General features: G+C 36.6%; 1 protein-coding gene across 10 annotated transcripts in view; it reads right to left on the bottom strand.

Moving 5' to 3' along the window:
* The window catches only part of RBMS1 (RNA binding motif single stranded interacting protein 1), a 148,450-nt gene that overhangs the window by 26,729 nt on the left and 108,026 nt on the right, over positions 1-13,695 (bottom strand). For all 10 annotated transcript variants that reach the window (XM_027461843.3, XM_072040850.1, XM_027461839.3 and 7 more), the window contains exon 4: positions 10,725-10,816. In XM_027461843.3, coding sequence (XP_027317644.1) covers positions 10,725-10,816 — 92 coding nt within the window. The remainder of the gene's footprint in view (positions 1-10,724; positions 10,817-13,695) is intronic.

The raw sequence follows: 13,695 nt of genomic DNA on the forward strand, positions 1-13,695 counted from the left end.
GATATCACCTCTCAGTTGGTACTGCTGTTTCCAAGGATAAAAAAGGGAAAGAGGGCTAAGTCTTGGGCACTTAAAGTACAGAAACGAGTTCTCACACTCCAAAAAATAATTAAAGTTAAAAATGGGGAAGCAAATTGTCCGCTTAAAGACCTACTCTATGTTTCACTGCATCTTGCATTCAGTTTTCTGTAAGTTTTTTGTTTTTAAGAAAATTTAGCATCAAAGGAGATATAAAAGGGAAATGTTCCCATTACACCTTTCTGATCTGCACACAATACAACTCTTAATTTCTAGCCACACCGAAATCTCATGCAACTTACAAAACACAAACTTTTTCAAGTGCCTGAGTGTTATCCTATGCAGTCCCTTTACAGTCCATTGCATATGGCATTTAATTAGCACACGTTTTTCCTTTTGTTATGTAATGGGAACAACACCCACCACCAGTAATAGTGAATTGGTACAGTATAAGTTTGTCATTTAAATTATCTTTGAACACCTGACTTGTCTTCTGGATTAGAAAAATCAGCAGAAAGCGAAGATGAGAAAATAGATTCCCAGGGAACCCATAGTTCACATTAATACTCACTGCTGGGAGTATTCAACTGTGAGGGAAAAATCTGTGTTACAACAGCTACATTTTTGACATACATTTTAAATTTCCTCAGCTAGGAATGTGAGATGAAGATAACTTTCAAGTTTTTAGAATTTGTTTGTTACTTAGATTGTGTTAACACAATTTGGGGTTATACCTTAAGATATGAAGGCTTACTTTCTTCTTTAATGAACACTATTAACAAAGCTTTTCTATAGAAAGTTTTAGCCACAGGCATTACAAAATTGCACTTCTAGCTATAGCATAATTTCCTGAAACTCAGAATAGTATTTGAAAGGAAAAAATTGGATTTTTTAAACTTTTTATTATAAGCTGTAAAATATATTGCTCGCAAGTATCCTAAAACTTCTCTAAATAACCTGAAACAGTGTACAGGCTGGAAATCAGATCCTTTTAATATTTTCACCTAATTTGCTAATTCTTCTATTCTATATTATCGGAAAGTCTGAATTATATTATAAAATGTTCTCATTAAAAAAGCCTAACAATCTTTGGAAGGATGAGAAAATAAATAGCAGATTTTGTTCACACTAATAAAAATGCAATATATGTGCTAAAAAAGAAATCTCACATTCAGAAACAAATAACAGAGACAGAAAATCACTTAACTGCAGAATGTCAGAGCAATGTTTTATTTGGGTAACTGGGGAGATCACATTCCCCTTGTCCCAGGCTCCTTTTCCAGGCTGTGGGGTTACCACACTTTTGCATTATATGTGGTGTATTAAAGATAAGAAGTCATAAGCTTTCCTTGCCACAAAGGACATAAAGCCTACTGCAATTCACTGTACCACATGAAGATCTTCCTCCATACATGCTGGGAAGCTCAGTTCTTGTACCTGTCCACCTAACCAGAGAGCTTCATGCCATAAATAATGTCACAATGTTGTTAGAAGAAATGATGGGAATGCTTAACTCTTTGAGAGTATTAGCAATGCCACCACTACCCCAAACTGTAAATCCCTTTGCAACTAAGGATGAGGGGAAAAAAAGGGGATGGGAGTGGTTTCAGAAAGTCTTTCTATGGACAGAAATCAGTAGTGATGGAGAAATTTGGCTTGAGTCCCATGAAACAATCCTTATCTTGTATTAGTAACCAATAGGGTCTCTATCAGGTAAGTGCTGAAGGGGTGACTGGTAAGGACTTATTTCTACTTGCCTGACACTTTCTCTATGTCAGTCTATTACAGCCTGAATACTCCAAGGGATTCAGTTATTTCTGCTTTTGGTCCTCCAGTGGGACATACTGACCACAGTGGAAAAATAGGGAGTTTGAAGATACTTCTAGGTGAGCCCATAGCTGGTTTAAAAGAAAAAGGAAAAAAAAAAAAAAAAAAAAAAAAAAAAAAAAAAAAAAAAACTAACATGGAAGACAAAAGGCGAAAAGGCAAAAAAGAAGTTCAGTGGATAGAGCTGTCAGAATGAAATTCTGGGATACTAACTGGAATTTCATTCCTCTGTAATTCTCCCAGAACAAAATAGTTAAAATGCCAACAAACACATGCCAAAGTGCACTGAGGTTATAACTACATTGCAGATGCTTCGGCAGTACCCCAAACCCACAGCTGCCCAAGAGTGGAAGCCATTCAACCGTAGGATCAATCTAACAGGATAAAGTCATTTAACCCACTTCGTTTTGCAGGAAAAAAAGACTGTCATCAGTAGTCAGAATAGCTGATTTACAAAACGAGGATAATACTGTTGGGGTAGATATAAAGGAAGACCAAACTCCTTTCTAGAGTATATCTGGAATTTTATGCAGTTTGGCAGTAGAAAAATTACACCTATTAGCATGCAAAATACCCCCTCCCCCCATCTCGATTATTCAAGTCATCATGCAGCTTCTGTCTTCTCCACAACAGTAAGTCTTAAAACAGCTATCTGGGTAAGTGTGAGGAGATTGTAAGAAGCAAGTCATTTCCTTTCCCTTAGAACACGCTGCATTTCCAAGCTGACTTCCAAATGGCATCCACAACCAGAACTCCACATCCATCTTTATCCTGTCTTACACAAAAGGCACTGTACAAACAGATGTTTGCATTTATATAAGGATTTGGCATGGAAAATGGTTAAACAGTTAAAAATTCAGGAAGTTTTGAGAGAGACAAACTTTTTAACTTGTCCCTCTGTCTCTCTCTGGCAAACAGCAGTTTAATACATTAAGTTCTGTGATTTCCTTCCTTACTGAAACCCGTCCCACCATAACACGGTTCACACAGTTATTACAGTTCTGTTTAAGACGGGAAAATTAACTCCTTTTATATAGAACTTTCTAACCTTTGTTCTGCAATTCAGCAAAGAAGTGCAATGGGCAAATATATCCGCAAACATAACCATCTTGCTCAAACTTTGCCTATAGACCGTAATCATTCTAAGTGCTTTCAAAAGTAGATTTTTCTGTGGTTGAAATCCATGAAACCACATCATCTGCTTTCACCTTCGGAATTTCAAATCTCATGAAATTATTTGTACAATATTATGAGAATGATCAAAAAGAATTATTGAAGTCAGTGGAGAGGTTCCTACTTAGGGTAGCAAGCCACCATTAAAATATAAACCACTGAACCATTGGGATTTTTTTTTTAATTATTATTATTTTTTGATCTAAATGATTTAGGAAAATTGCTTGAGAGTCTTCATGTCTCATGTAGGGTCTCCTCAGTTAACACAACCTTCAGCAGGTTGTTGGGAGTTGGACTCGATGATCCTTGTGGGTCCCTTCCAACTCGGGCTATTCTATGATTCTAGGTCCTGAAAGACACTGAAAGCACACGGCACTCTGCAGATTATGAGCAACATCAGGGAATTTGTGGGCTACCATAAGAATGCACATTACTGAGGAAACTAGGAAGTCTTAATTTAGTAATTCACGTCAGCAAGTTTCTGTTGGTCTTTTCTCCAACACCTTTAGTTGTGTGTCCAGAACTTCTCTAGCGGGGCACAATAAAACAAACTTGCAGAACAGTGCACCTTCAGTTCAATGCACTTCTTATTCCCAAACAGCGCTTACAACACTAACTTAATAAGCTGACTACAAGATAAAGTATTTCTCTGGAATAAGAGAACAGAAATGGTCAACCGCTAACGTTTATTTCTGTAGAAAAGCGGTGATCAGGAGTCCTACATAACGTGAAAGGCTCTACCATCATCTGAAAGAAATTAACAAAAACCTCCCTGTGCGTGTGGAACTGTTCCTAAATTGCAAGCAAGAAACTTGGCAAAATGATAAGACATCTGTTTTCTCTTGCTCTATGTAAGGTCACAGTTAACAGATAGCCATTCAGAAACATGTGACTAGTCACTGCTCACAGCATGGAAGATCCTCTGGCTGATAGGGAAGGGATTAAATGCTTGTCTGCCTACATATAGAAACTACTTTAAATTTTACAGTTGGCCTGTGTCTCACCAAAATATGTCTGTTTTAGCCACAGTTTTAATACTGTCTGACCACAGACTGTTAACAAGACAATTCAGTGGAAAAATCACTACCATAATCTTCACTTGTTATCCAGAATTCCACAAACACTGTATATGATTAATAAGCTAAGTATTTTAATTCATTTTCACAAGCACATCTGTATTATAAATCAAAACTGTCTGAAAAGTAATGTTTAACTATAAGCACTGTGTTCGAGTTTGCAATCAATCACTGCAGCCATATATTCCTTTTTATTCCTTGTGCCCTTTGCTCCAAGGGCACTGACTTGCACCCTGACAGTGCTGGATATCGCTCACAGATGCCATCGTTTTCAGCAGAAAGCTGAATGAGCCCACCAAAGCTCCTATCAGGGCACTCGACCCTGGGCTGAACAATGCACAGCACTACTTCGAAACTGAGCTAAGACTTTTGTGGGCTGAAGCTGTGTACTCAAGGGAAGCAGCTGTTAACTGGCTTATTTAATGCAAATGCAATTCCTGAAGTGATGGTCATTTAAGCCTCAGGTAAGCAAAATTTGGCTTACTTTCAATTTATTGTAAAATGACTTGTAAGAACATGGTTCTGCAGTAATGCCCATTATATTTAAAAAACAACTACCCTTTATTTTTTAATTATAGCTAATTGAAATTTAAGTACCCAAATGGAAGGAAACTGATTACACTTACTTAAGACTGTCTATTACCATAGGACTTAATAATATTGCCTACAAAAGGCACTACAAACTAAGTAAAAAGAAAACTCCTCTTATATGAGAGTTTCTAAAAACTGCTGTAGAAATCTGCTCCTGTTTGACTGTCATCTGTTCTTTGGCATTCAGAAACCCAGATGCAGAATAAAAACTACTGCAATATGCCTACCTTCTCTAGTTAGATTAAGTGCACATGCTACCATGGTAACCTAAACTTATTTTCTTACTTTACTCTGTAGGAATGAAAACTGATTTAATTCTCCAGAAGGTTGCCACAGTGAAGACAAGTACAAAAAGCAATACATTATTAAAAGTCATAAAAGTTAGCTGTTTCTCATTCTTGTAACTCAAAACCGTGTTCTTCATCAGCGACGTGAAAGAAGACTACCCTTAATGCATTGTTTTTAATAGCACTGGAACAGCCTTGACTTCTGTTGTAAAGCCAAAGACAAGTGGCTAAGCAGACCTTTTCCTCCCCAAAAACATACCTGCTGTGCAATTCACACTCTAGTGTTAAAGTTCATCTTTTCCAAACATGTTTGGGAAAAAAAGTCATCTACAGTAAGTTTAGAATATAAAAATTGCACTTAACTGGAAAGATACAGCTACTAACCCATGGAGGGTGCTCCACTGTTCTGCCTTTCTAACCATTTGCAAAGAATATAAAGATGACAAGTTTATTCCTCCCTGGGTTCTGGTGCATCAACACGATCTCAAAGGGCTAACATTTATAAGAAACTAAAAAACACCCCCACATTTAGGACACAGTTTGGTGTTGCTTTGAGGGTCAAGAGACTGCTCCAGTAAATGGAAACAGTTACCTCGTGACTGCTGAACAGTCAGAGTATGCTTTAAAACTTATTTTGCATTGTTATCATGGGCATCCTTCTGACACAAGTCTGAAGGCGGTCCTAATGTTTTGCACATGCCTGAAATACAGGAAAACATTCAGTGGTTTGTTAATGCAAGATCAAATGCAATACGCATGAGTATACTTTCTTGCTTCAGTGCTTCTCTAAGTATGTGAAGATTTTAAGGAAGTGAAGACTTTAGGGAAGAAAATATAAAATTATGAATTTGAAGCGCTAAATCCTAAAAATATGTGACTGTGGGGAAATCTTTCAATGGATAAACAATGAGTCTTCCCCCAAAAATGCACATTAGTAGATGGAACAACATTCCTTGGCTCAAATTAACAAATTTCATTGGCCGCAGAAATCCTCCAAGCCCATGGACTACTTTAATGGGTTCTGTTGTAAGTTCACATTTACCAAAAATAAGTTTGTGTTTCTGTAGGAAAAAAAAAAAATAATAGGAAAACACAAACTAGAAAAGACTGAATATCACTCAAGAGCTTGGCTTTATCCAGGCAGCAAGCACAATCATACTTCTCATGGCTTAAGTTTGCTAGACAGAAAGATGACAAGAATTATGTTTTGTTTGGTTTGTTGTTTTTTTTTTTTTTATAAACCTTTCTTATGCAGTAGTTCGTTTTTACCTTGTATATTTACATACTGGTTTACATCAGGAAGAATAAGAATTGATTCCAGTTTTCCTGTTAAAAGGGTCACTTGTCCAACCCTCTGAAACAGCTACTTCTGGAGCACCAAGCTAAACACAGTTCAATACCATTCAGTGAGAGAAAATCTGGTAACATTGACTTCAAATGCCTTATGTTAAGTTCAAGGTCAAAAACTTACGAGGATTTGGGATACTCCTATCTCCATAACTTTCAGACCTTGCTGTCAGATTCTCTTTTTTTTTTTTTAAAGTCTTCATTCAAAATGCCAATGTACAGTAGATTTTCTGCATGCACCTACCTTCCTATACAAAGCCATTTGCTATCTGCTCTGAACAGCACTGACTTCTACGCTTATCTCACTACTTTTACTTTTGGGTTGGCATGGGAAGAGGAGAGAGAAATTTCTCAGATAATAAAAATTCACCCCGATAGCAATCATAACTTTTCTAACACAGATCAGTAGTACTTATGATATTGTCTGTATTGTTCATACAGAAACATCTATTTGGTGGAGGTTTATTTAATTTAGGAAAAAATGTAAGGTACAATTAAATCTTAATTGACTAAACCCTACAAAAGTAACATTTCAGGTATATCCTAGGTTATGTGTTGTCATAGTCTCCCCTCCCAAAATTAGAAAGACCTGGAATTCAGTCAAATGTTTCTAAGCATCCCCACTAGTTTTCAAAACAGGATTTCTTATTTTAATGGTCTTGTTTTAAAATACCATTTCTACAAAATTCTTTTAAGCAGTATTATATTCCTTTTGAGTCCACATGCGCCCAAACTCCACATCCCCTGAAAGCTATAGTATTCAAACAACTATAAAGACATTCAAAAAGAAATCTTTTTCCTTTGTCATTCCTTAGTAACAGGGGACTGCTGAACAAATCTTAGATCCCATTTTTCATAAGTTCATGAAAGTAGAGAGGTACTCAGCAGCCCAGCTTTAATAAAAGATCAAAACTAACTATGAAATGGTAAGGGATGTTCAATACTACTCCTAATCTTCTCTCAGAATGCATAGATATGCAAAGTCTGAATTTTTGAACTTATTGGTTTATTATTGAAGTGTTCCTCGAGGAGCAAGGACAATAAACTAATAAAAGAAATTTCAAGAAGAAATTAAAATGAACCAAAATAAAAATTAGACTCTCAGCCAGTTACTAACTAGCTTAGAAATAACTGTACTCTTGCAAGACATGCATCTGCTCTTTCTGTACATCACCTCTAGCATAAAGAGGTGAGCTGTTGGTTTTGAACTGTGTCCTGAAACAAACCGACTGCCACCACAGCTCACGTCATCTTCTCATCCCCTTCCACAGCCACTGGCGCACACTGGAAAAGAAAACTGAATGCTGGAAATACACCAATGGAAATGAGGAAAGGGGATATTACCCATCACCCCCATTTTAATTTTCAGTCAAAAAGCTACTCCCATCCCCCTGGCAGTGCAGTAACCATCTCAAAAGAATTATCTGACCATCAGGAATTGTTAGAGGCGTTTCCATTTCAGCTGTCACCAGAAGATGCTATTAACCAGCACACAGAAAAAAAAAGAAAAAAAAAAAAAAAAATTCTCAAGCTGCTTTAAGTCTAGTTGTCTTAGTAAAGTTTTCCAAATCCAGATCTCTGAAAGAGCAGAATAATTGAAGACATAATGTTTCTTAAGCAATGGTCTAACACTTGGTTCCTTAATTGACACTATCATTGTGACATCTCCCAGGACGTGGCCACTTCTCCAAAAACAATGACCCCCACTGGGACAGATCTCACAGGATGTGACTCGAAGCTATGTCTCAGGCCCCAAATTCTCCAAGTCTGCTCAGCAATAGCTGAAACATAGCAAACGAGACTATGCTTTTCTGGAGTCAGATCAGCTTGGAAGCATACAGATGAGTACAGCACGCGCATACTCAGTGCACAGAAAAAGCTCAGTCATTATTTGAAATTATCTCTACAAAACAAACAACTGAAGTTTTAGTAAGTATAATCTGGATTGTTTCTACCGAACTACAATTTGTAGCTGACCTTCAACAGTTGGGTAATTTTTAATTCATCTATATATAGCTACAGTACAATGCTGCAAAAAGGGGTTTATGGCAGTCAGACTCAGAACAAGGCCTCAAGAGTAGAATTTTTCCTTCTGCTTCATCTGTAATCCAGGATGAGGCTGTGAAGACTTAGGAGCGGTGCTACTGATAGCCATGAGCAGAGTGTGGGGATGCTTTCCCAAATGCAGCCAAGAGGCACTTCTCTTCGTTACTCAGGCAGTTGCACTGGTCACTGAGGAAATCCATTGGGCAGACAGCTGACAAACTGTTGTCCTTTCTGTGTGACATTCAGGCATGTGCCAGATTAAACAGTTTCACTGCCGTTCAATCACCTTAAAGCACTAATGGTAACACGTTAAAGGACGATATAAAATACACAAATCCAAGTAAACTTTATACAGTTTCATGCATGTGAAGAGTCTGATTTGCTAATCTTGTCCAAAGAACTGGAAGTGACTCGCAATCCTCAGTTTGGAGCATCCCAGTGGAGATAGGATTTTTCAGACAAAAGGCACTGCTACCCTCCCTGTCCCAATTCAATGGCTCAAAATAAAAAGACGAAAATCAAAGCACTCAAACTCTGTCACTTGTGACTGTTTGTTGTCACTATTGATTGTTGTTGTTGTTTTGTGGGTTTTGTTGAGTTTTCTTTTGAAAATAATTCAAACACTTACCGTGTTAAGAAGCAGAATAACAAGTTTTACTCTAATGCAAACTTTATAGTTATAGATTTCCCACAGGTCAGCAGGCTTGACAGACTTAAAGTGTCATAAAATCAATCAAAACAGTCAAGTAGTATGGTGCACATTTTTTCATTAACACTAACAGAAAGAAATATTACCAATATTGCAACTAACTGGCAGAGGAAATGATTCAAAAAATATATACTAAGGGAAAAACTTAGAAACTATTCATTAGATTACTATAATGAATTATTAGAGCTTCTCCATCTAGTCAATTCAAGAAGACAATTAAATCACCTAAAATTCTTTATTAGCAAAATGAATTTACTTGACTTGCATTCTGCTTTCTCCCCTCCTACCTAGATAAATCTGTAAGATGGCAGACAGAAGCTTTGAAAAATCTGGTGTAAATTTCAAAGTGATTACCTAAAAACTAAAAATTAATTAAAAGGTCTTTATTAAACATTCATAAAATATTATAAAAATAAAAAGAAGTCCAGTGTTTTCCAGTAAGCATGTATGTTTGTATCATGGCTGTAATGAAACATGCATTAAGTATGAAACATATGGTTTCCATTTTGTTGCCCTGGAACCTATCCAAAGACTTTTTATGTTGTTAGCTTAACTGTTCTCCTCAACTGAGAAGCTGTGGAAAATATCTCATCTGAAAACAATCTGTACCTAATGGATAACTATAAAAGATTTGCTAGATCTGCTACAGACTATTTTATAAGAAAGCATCCAAGTTTACTGTTTAATTACTGGAATATTTTTATTTAATTAGAATATAATTTTCAAACTAACAAGAATTTACTTTAAGAGGTAACACAAATTATATGAAAAGATTATGTCGGAAATATTTTCTTAAATAAATCTGTAGCGGTGTCTATGCCATTCTATTGGAAACTGGCCATCTGACCTAACAACAGCACATGACAGAACCATTATTAGTATGTCATTTCCCTGATTTTCATAGATTTACAAAACTTATATTGTGGTGAAAGAGCTCTGCTCTGAAGATCATGTTAACTAATAACCCAATTCAGAGGTAAGGATCAGTAAAAATGGTAGAAAAAGAAGAAAGATAATATTTTTTTGTTTTTAAATGCTTGGGTTTGCCTTGATGCAGAAATTGGTTGTCAAAGATTTGGATGAATTTCAAGAAACAGATGATGAATGCTCAGATTTAAATTTTAATTCTGTTAACACAAAATATATTAGAAATGCTGAAGACAAAGCCACAAGATTAAACTTTGCTGTTATGCCTAAAAATTCGTTCCCAAACTACAAGGCTGTTAACCTCAGGAACTACAACTGGGCAATGTATATAAACTCTTACACCTGTATGCTGTAAACTGTTTAAGTTACTGACTTGTTCCAGAAATTAACATGATGAATTTAACCCATTAAGCCTTCTATAGTTCTTTAAAATTATTGCTAATCTTTCTTTTGATGAAAAGCCAATGGAAAAATAGTATCATGAATAACATGAGATATCTAACCAGATCTGTTTGGAGACTTGGCCACACTATTCTTTATTTCATGAGCTGAGCAGACTTGGGATATGCCGTTTTGTTACCTTAATATGCCACGTGGTTTGAGGTCTGCGCTCTCTGTGATGGTCCTGCAACTTGAGAATGCACATGGCCAATGCTCTGCTACCACACAAACTTGTTCATCTTCACAACCCACTACAAGAATTGGCTGGTTATTTTAACTCACCTTTGCCATCTGTGCTTGGACTCCATTAGCCTTGAGAGCAGACACTGCCTTCTGAGCAGCTGCTGGGCTGTCAAAGTCAACAAAGCCATAACCTGAAGTACAAAACAAATTTCATCAACAAGAGAGCAACCAGCTTATAATCAAATAGTTCATATGCTACAAGCATGGTTTCTTAATACAATCTTCTTGTTGGTAAAAAAGGGCCAACATTAACTCCAAATTTCTTCATGGAGTCCCCAGAAAAACTACCTACCAAAGTCCTTTGACCTTGTGATGATGGGGACCTACCCTAGTGGAAGGAATCAATTTCTATGCCCATTCATTACCAAGATCTTGTCAAAATTTCTATACAAACAGTATAGTGCTTTGCTTTGTGTTATCTGGTACATATCCAGGAAGAACAAATGTCACATCATAAATTTATTTCATAGAGCCAGAGCCAACTGCGTAAAGCATAATCTGCTAATTTCTCTGAAGTAAATTCTTAGTGTGGTTTAAGTAGGTGACCAATAAGGCTGTAAATTCCAGGTCATTTACTCAGAGCAGTTTAGTTTAAAAGATGCATATCTACTGCACCATAACCCAATTTCTGGTGAACTGATAAACTAGTTACTTCACTGTATACACATAAAAGACAATTAAACTAGAAAGTGAGTGAAAACCCAGCTTCAGCAAATCAAACAAGTTTTTCTTATTGTTGTTACTGAAATCAGAATGTAAAAAAGTCTATTTTTTCTATGTCATATAATGCAATCTTTAAATGTTAATGTTAAACCAAAGTTAATTATAACAATTTCCATGTATATAAAACTTTTTTTTCTTATTCTGAAGAGAAATATACAGCTAATAGCTTCCAGCACATTTGAACAGCAACATGCCCCAGCCTGTGCAGACACTGACCTTCTAGGCTGGGATTTTTTAAGGGAACCTGGGAGTTAAAGGCTCAAGTTTCACTAAAAGCTGATCAGAGTTTGGAAGCTACTTCCCATAGCTACTTCTCTTACTGCAAGCCTCATTCGGTATTTTTCAACCCCTTTCCTTCCCACCAGTGAACAGCCTCAAATATTAAAGAAATCCCTCTCCAATGCCTAAATTGGGATAAAAACAAAAACCTAATGAAAACAATTCTAAAGGAGTAGAAAACTGAACTTTCTTCAGAAGGTAACTATTATCTTATAATATGTCTATATGGAGGACAAAAAGGTTGTGCAAAGCTATAACTGAACCAGCTCTAAAGTCCTTAACTCAGGGAAAACAACCAGAGCAGCCTTATACATCAGTGCAAGCTTATTTAACCTGCCAAGAAGCTGAAGAAAGCAGCATATTGTTCTGTGTAACATGTGGTGTTGTGGACTGTTAAATCTTGACGTGAAACAGAGTGAATTAGTTCCTATCAAGTTTTGTGCTGCCAAGACAAAACGAGCCTCCGGTACCCACACTAGCATAGGTTATCACCACCACCACACTACAGGGTGCAAAATAGATGAAGTTACATTCTGATACCAAGCATGCCATCAAAGCTGGCTTTGCCATCTTTTTGATGATATGTAAACTCAATTGCTCATTGCTCCAGTTAGTTTAAATCCCATGGTATGCTTTTTTGGCAAGAGCCAGAGATGCTGTCAATGTTTTGGTTAAATTCCAGTTAGATATCTGCATTCTGCCTACTTATGTTCCCACTGTAACACCAAAAACATGCAGTGAGCTTCCCTGGAGCCTCAAGTTGCTGAATATTGTCACAATAGACTGTTAGTTACTGCTTCACACTGCTGAGATTTAAAATCTGTATTGGAAAAGTCAGCTCAAACATCTTAAAACATTAATGTAAGAATTTCTGTGCTTAAATCTTTGAACAGTCAGGATCATAAGCAGTACTGCTGACAGAGCTCCTGAAGTCTTCAGGAACTGTGGGAATGGACAGAGTAAATCAGTGAAGTGCTGTCTTAAGTACTAATGAATTGAAATAATCAAAAAGGGCATCCGCTATTTCCTAGTCACAATGTATGCAGATGACATCTGCATATAAGCTGGGGAAAAAATTCTAGAAATTTCAGTTTCTGCACTGTCAGCACCTTCTTAATGGCTTAAGATGGGGAGCTAGGGAGCTTTGCTGCTGTGCTGCTTCCAAGTTCTCCACAAAAAATGAGACTTGATTAATGATAAACTCTCCTCTCTTGCCTCTGCCCATCAGCTTTAAGTTCATGAACACTGCTAGATTAGCTGACTCAATTCTTCGCTTTCCTTAGAAATTACAGAAATTACTTTTTTTTTTTTTTCTTTTACAATTAAGAAACCAGAAAAGTCTGAAATCTGATACTTCAGTGTCTGATGTCACACCTTCTCCCACCATGCACGTTGCTGGGATATGAGATTACATTTCACTGTAATTGCATGGAGTTCTGTACATCAGTGAACTGACATATCCAGTTTATCTGAAGAAGTTTTTATATTTTTCTTCTGGTTGCAATTACTATAGTGAAAATTAACTCCCTCTTTGCTCCCAATACATTGAATAGCACATAACTGAACACAACTGGTATTGGAACATGTAGTTAAGTGTTCCTTTAAACTGTTCTAATTAGCAGAGCTGATTTCCACAATATATAATTTTTTCAGAGCTTACTACAATCGAATGGTCTGCTGCAAGATTCCCTAGTTCCTCCAGGCAAAAGGAGAAAAGCTGCTTTTAACTTCATTTTTGTGTCTCAAATAGAGACTAACTGCCAGACAACAGTGTGCGTGTTGGCTTCACTCGGGTTTGGCTGCACCACTGACACAGGCTGTCTGCCAGCTCCACTGGAAACAAATGTATTGAACACACTGACCATGGGCAAGAATGAGACAGCTTACATGTCAAAATGGGGAGAAAAAAAATTAAAAGCACTTAAAATACAACATTGGCTTATATTATAAACAGAATTAATTAGTTAATTAATAAATAGTCAATTTTATAAAATCAATCAATCAGATG

This window comes from Anas platyrhynchos, chromosome 7 (genome assembly GCF_047663525.1).
Source record: "Anas platyrhynchos isolate ZD024472 breed Pekin duck chromosome 7, IASCAAS_PekinDuck_T2T, whole genome shotgun sequence".
Taxonomy (NCBI): Eukaryota; Metazoa; Chordata; class Aves; order Anseriformes; family Anatidae; genus Anas; species Anas platyrhynchos.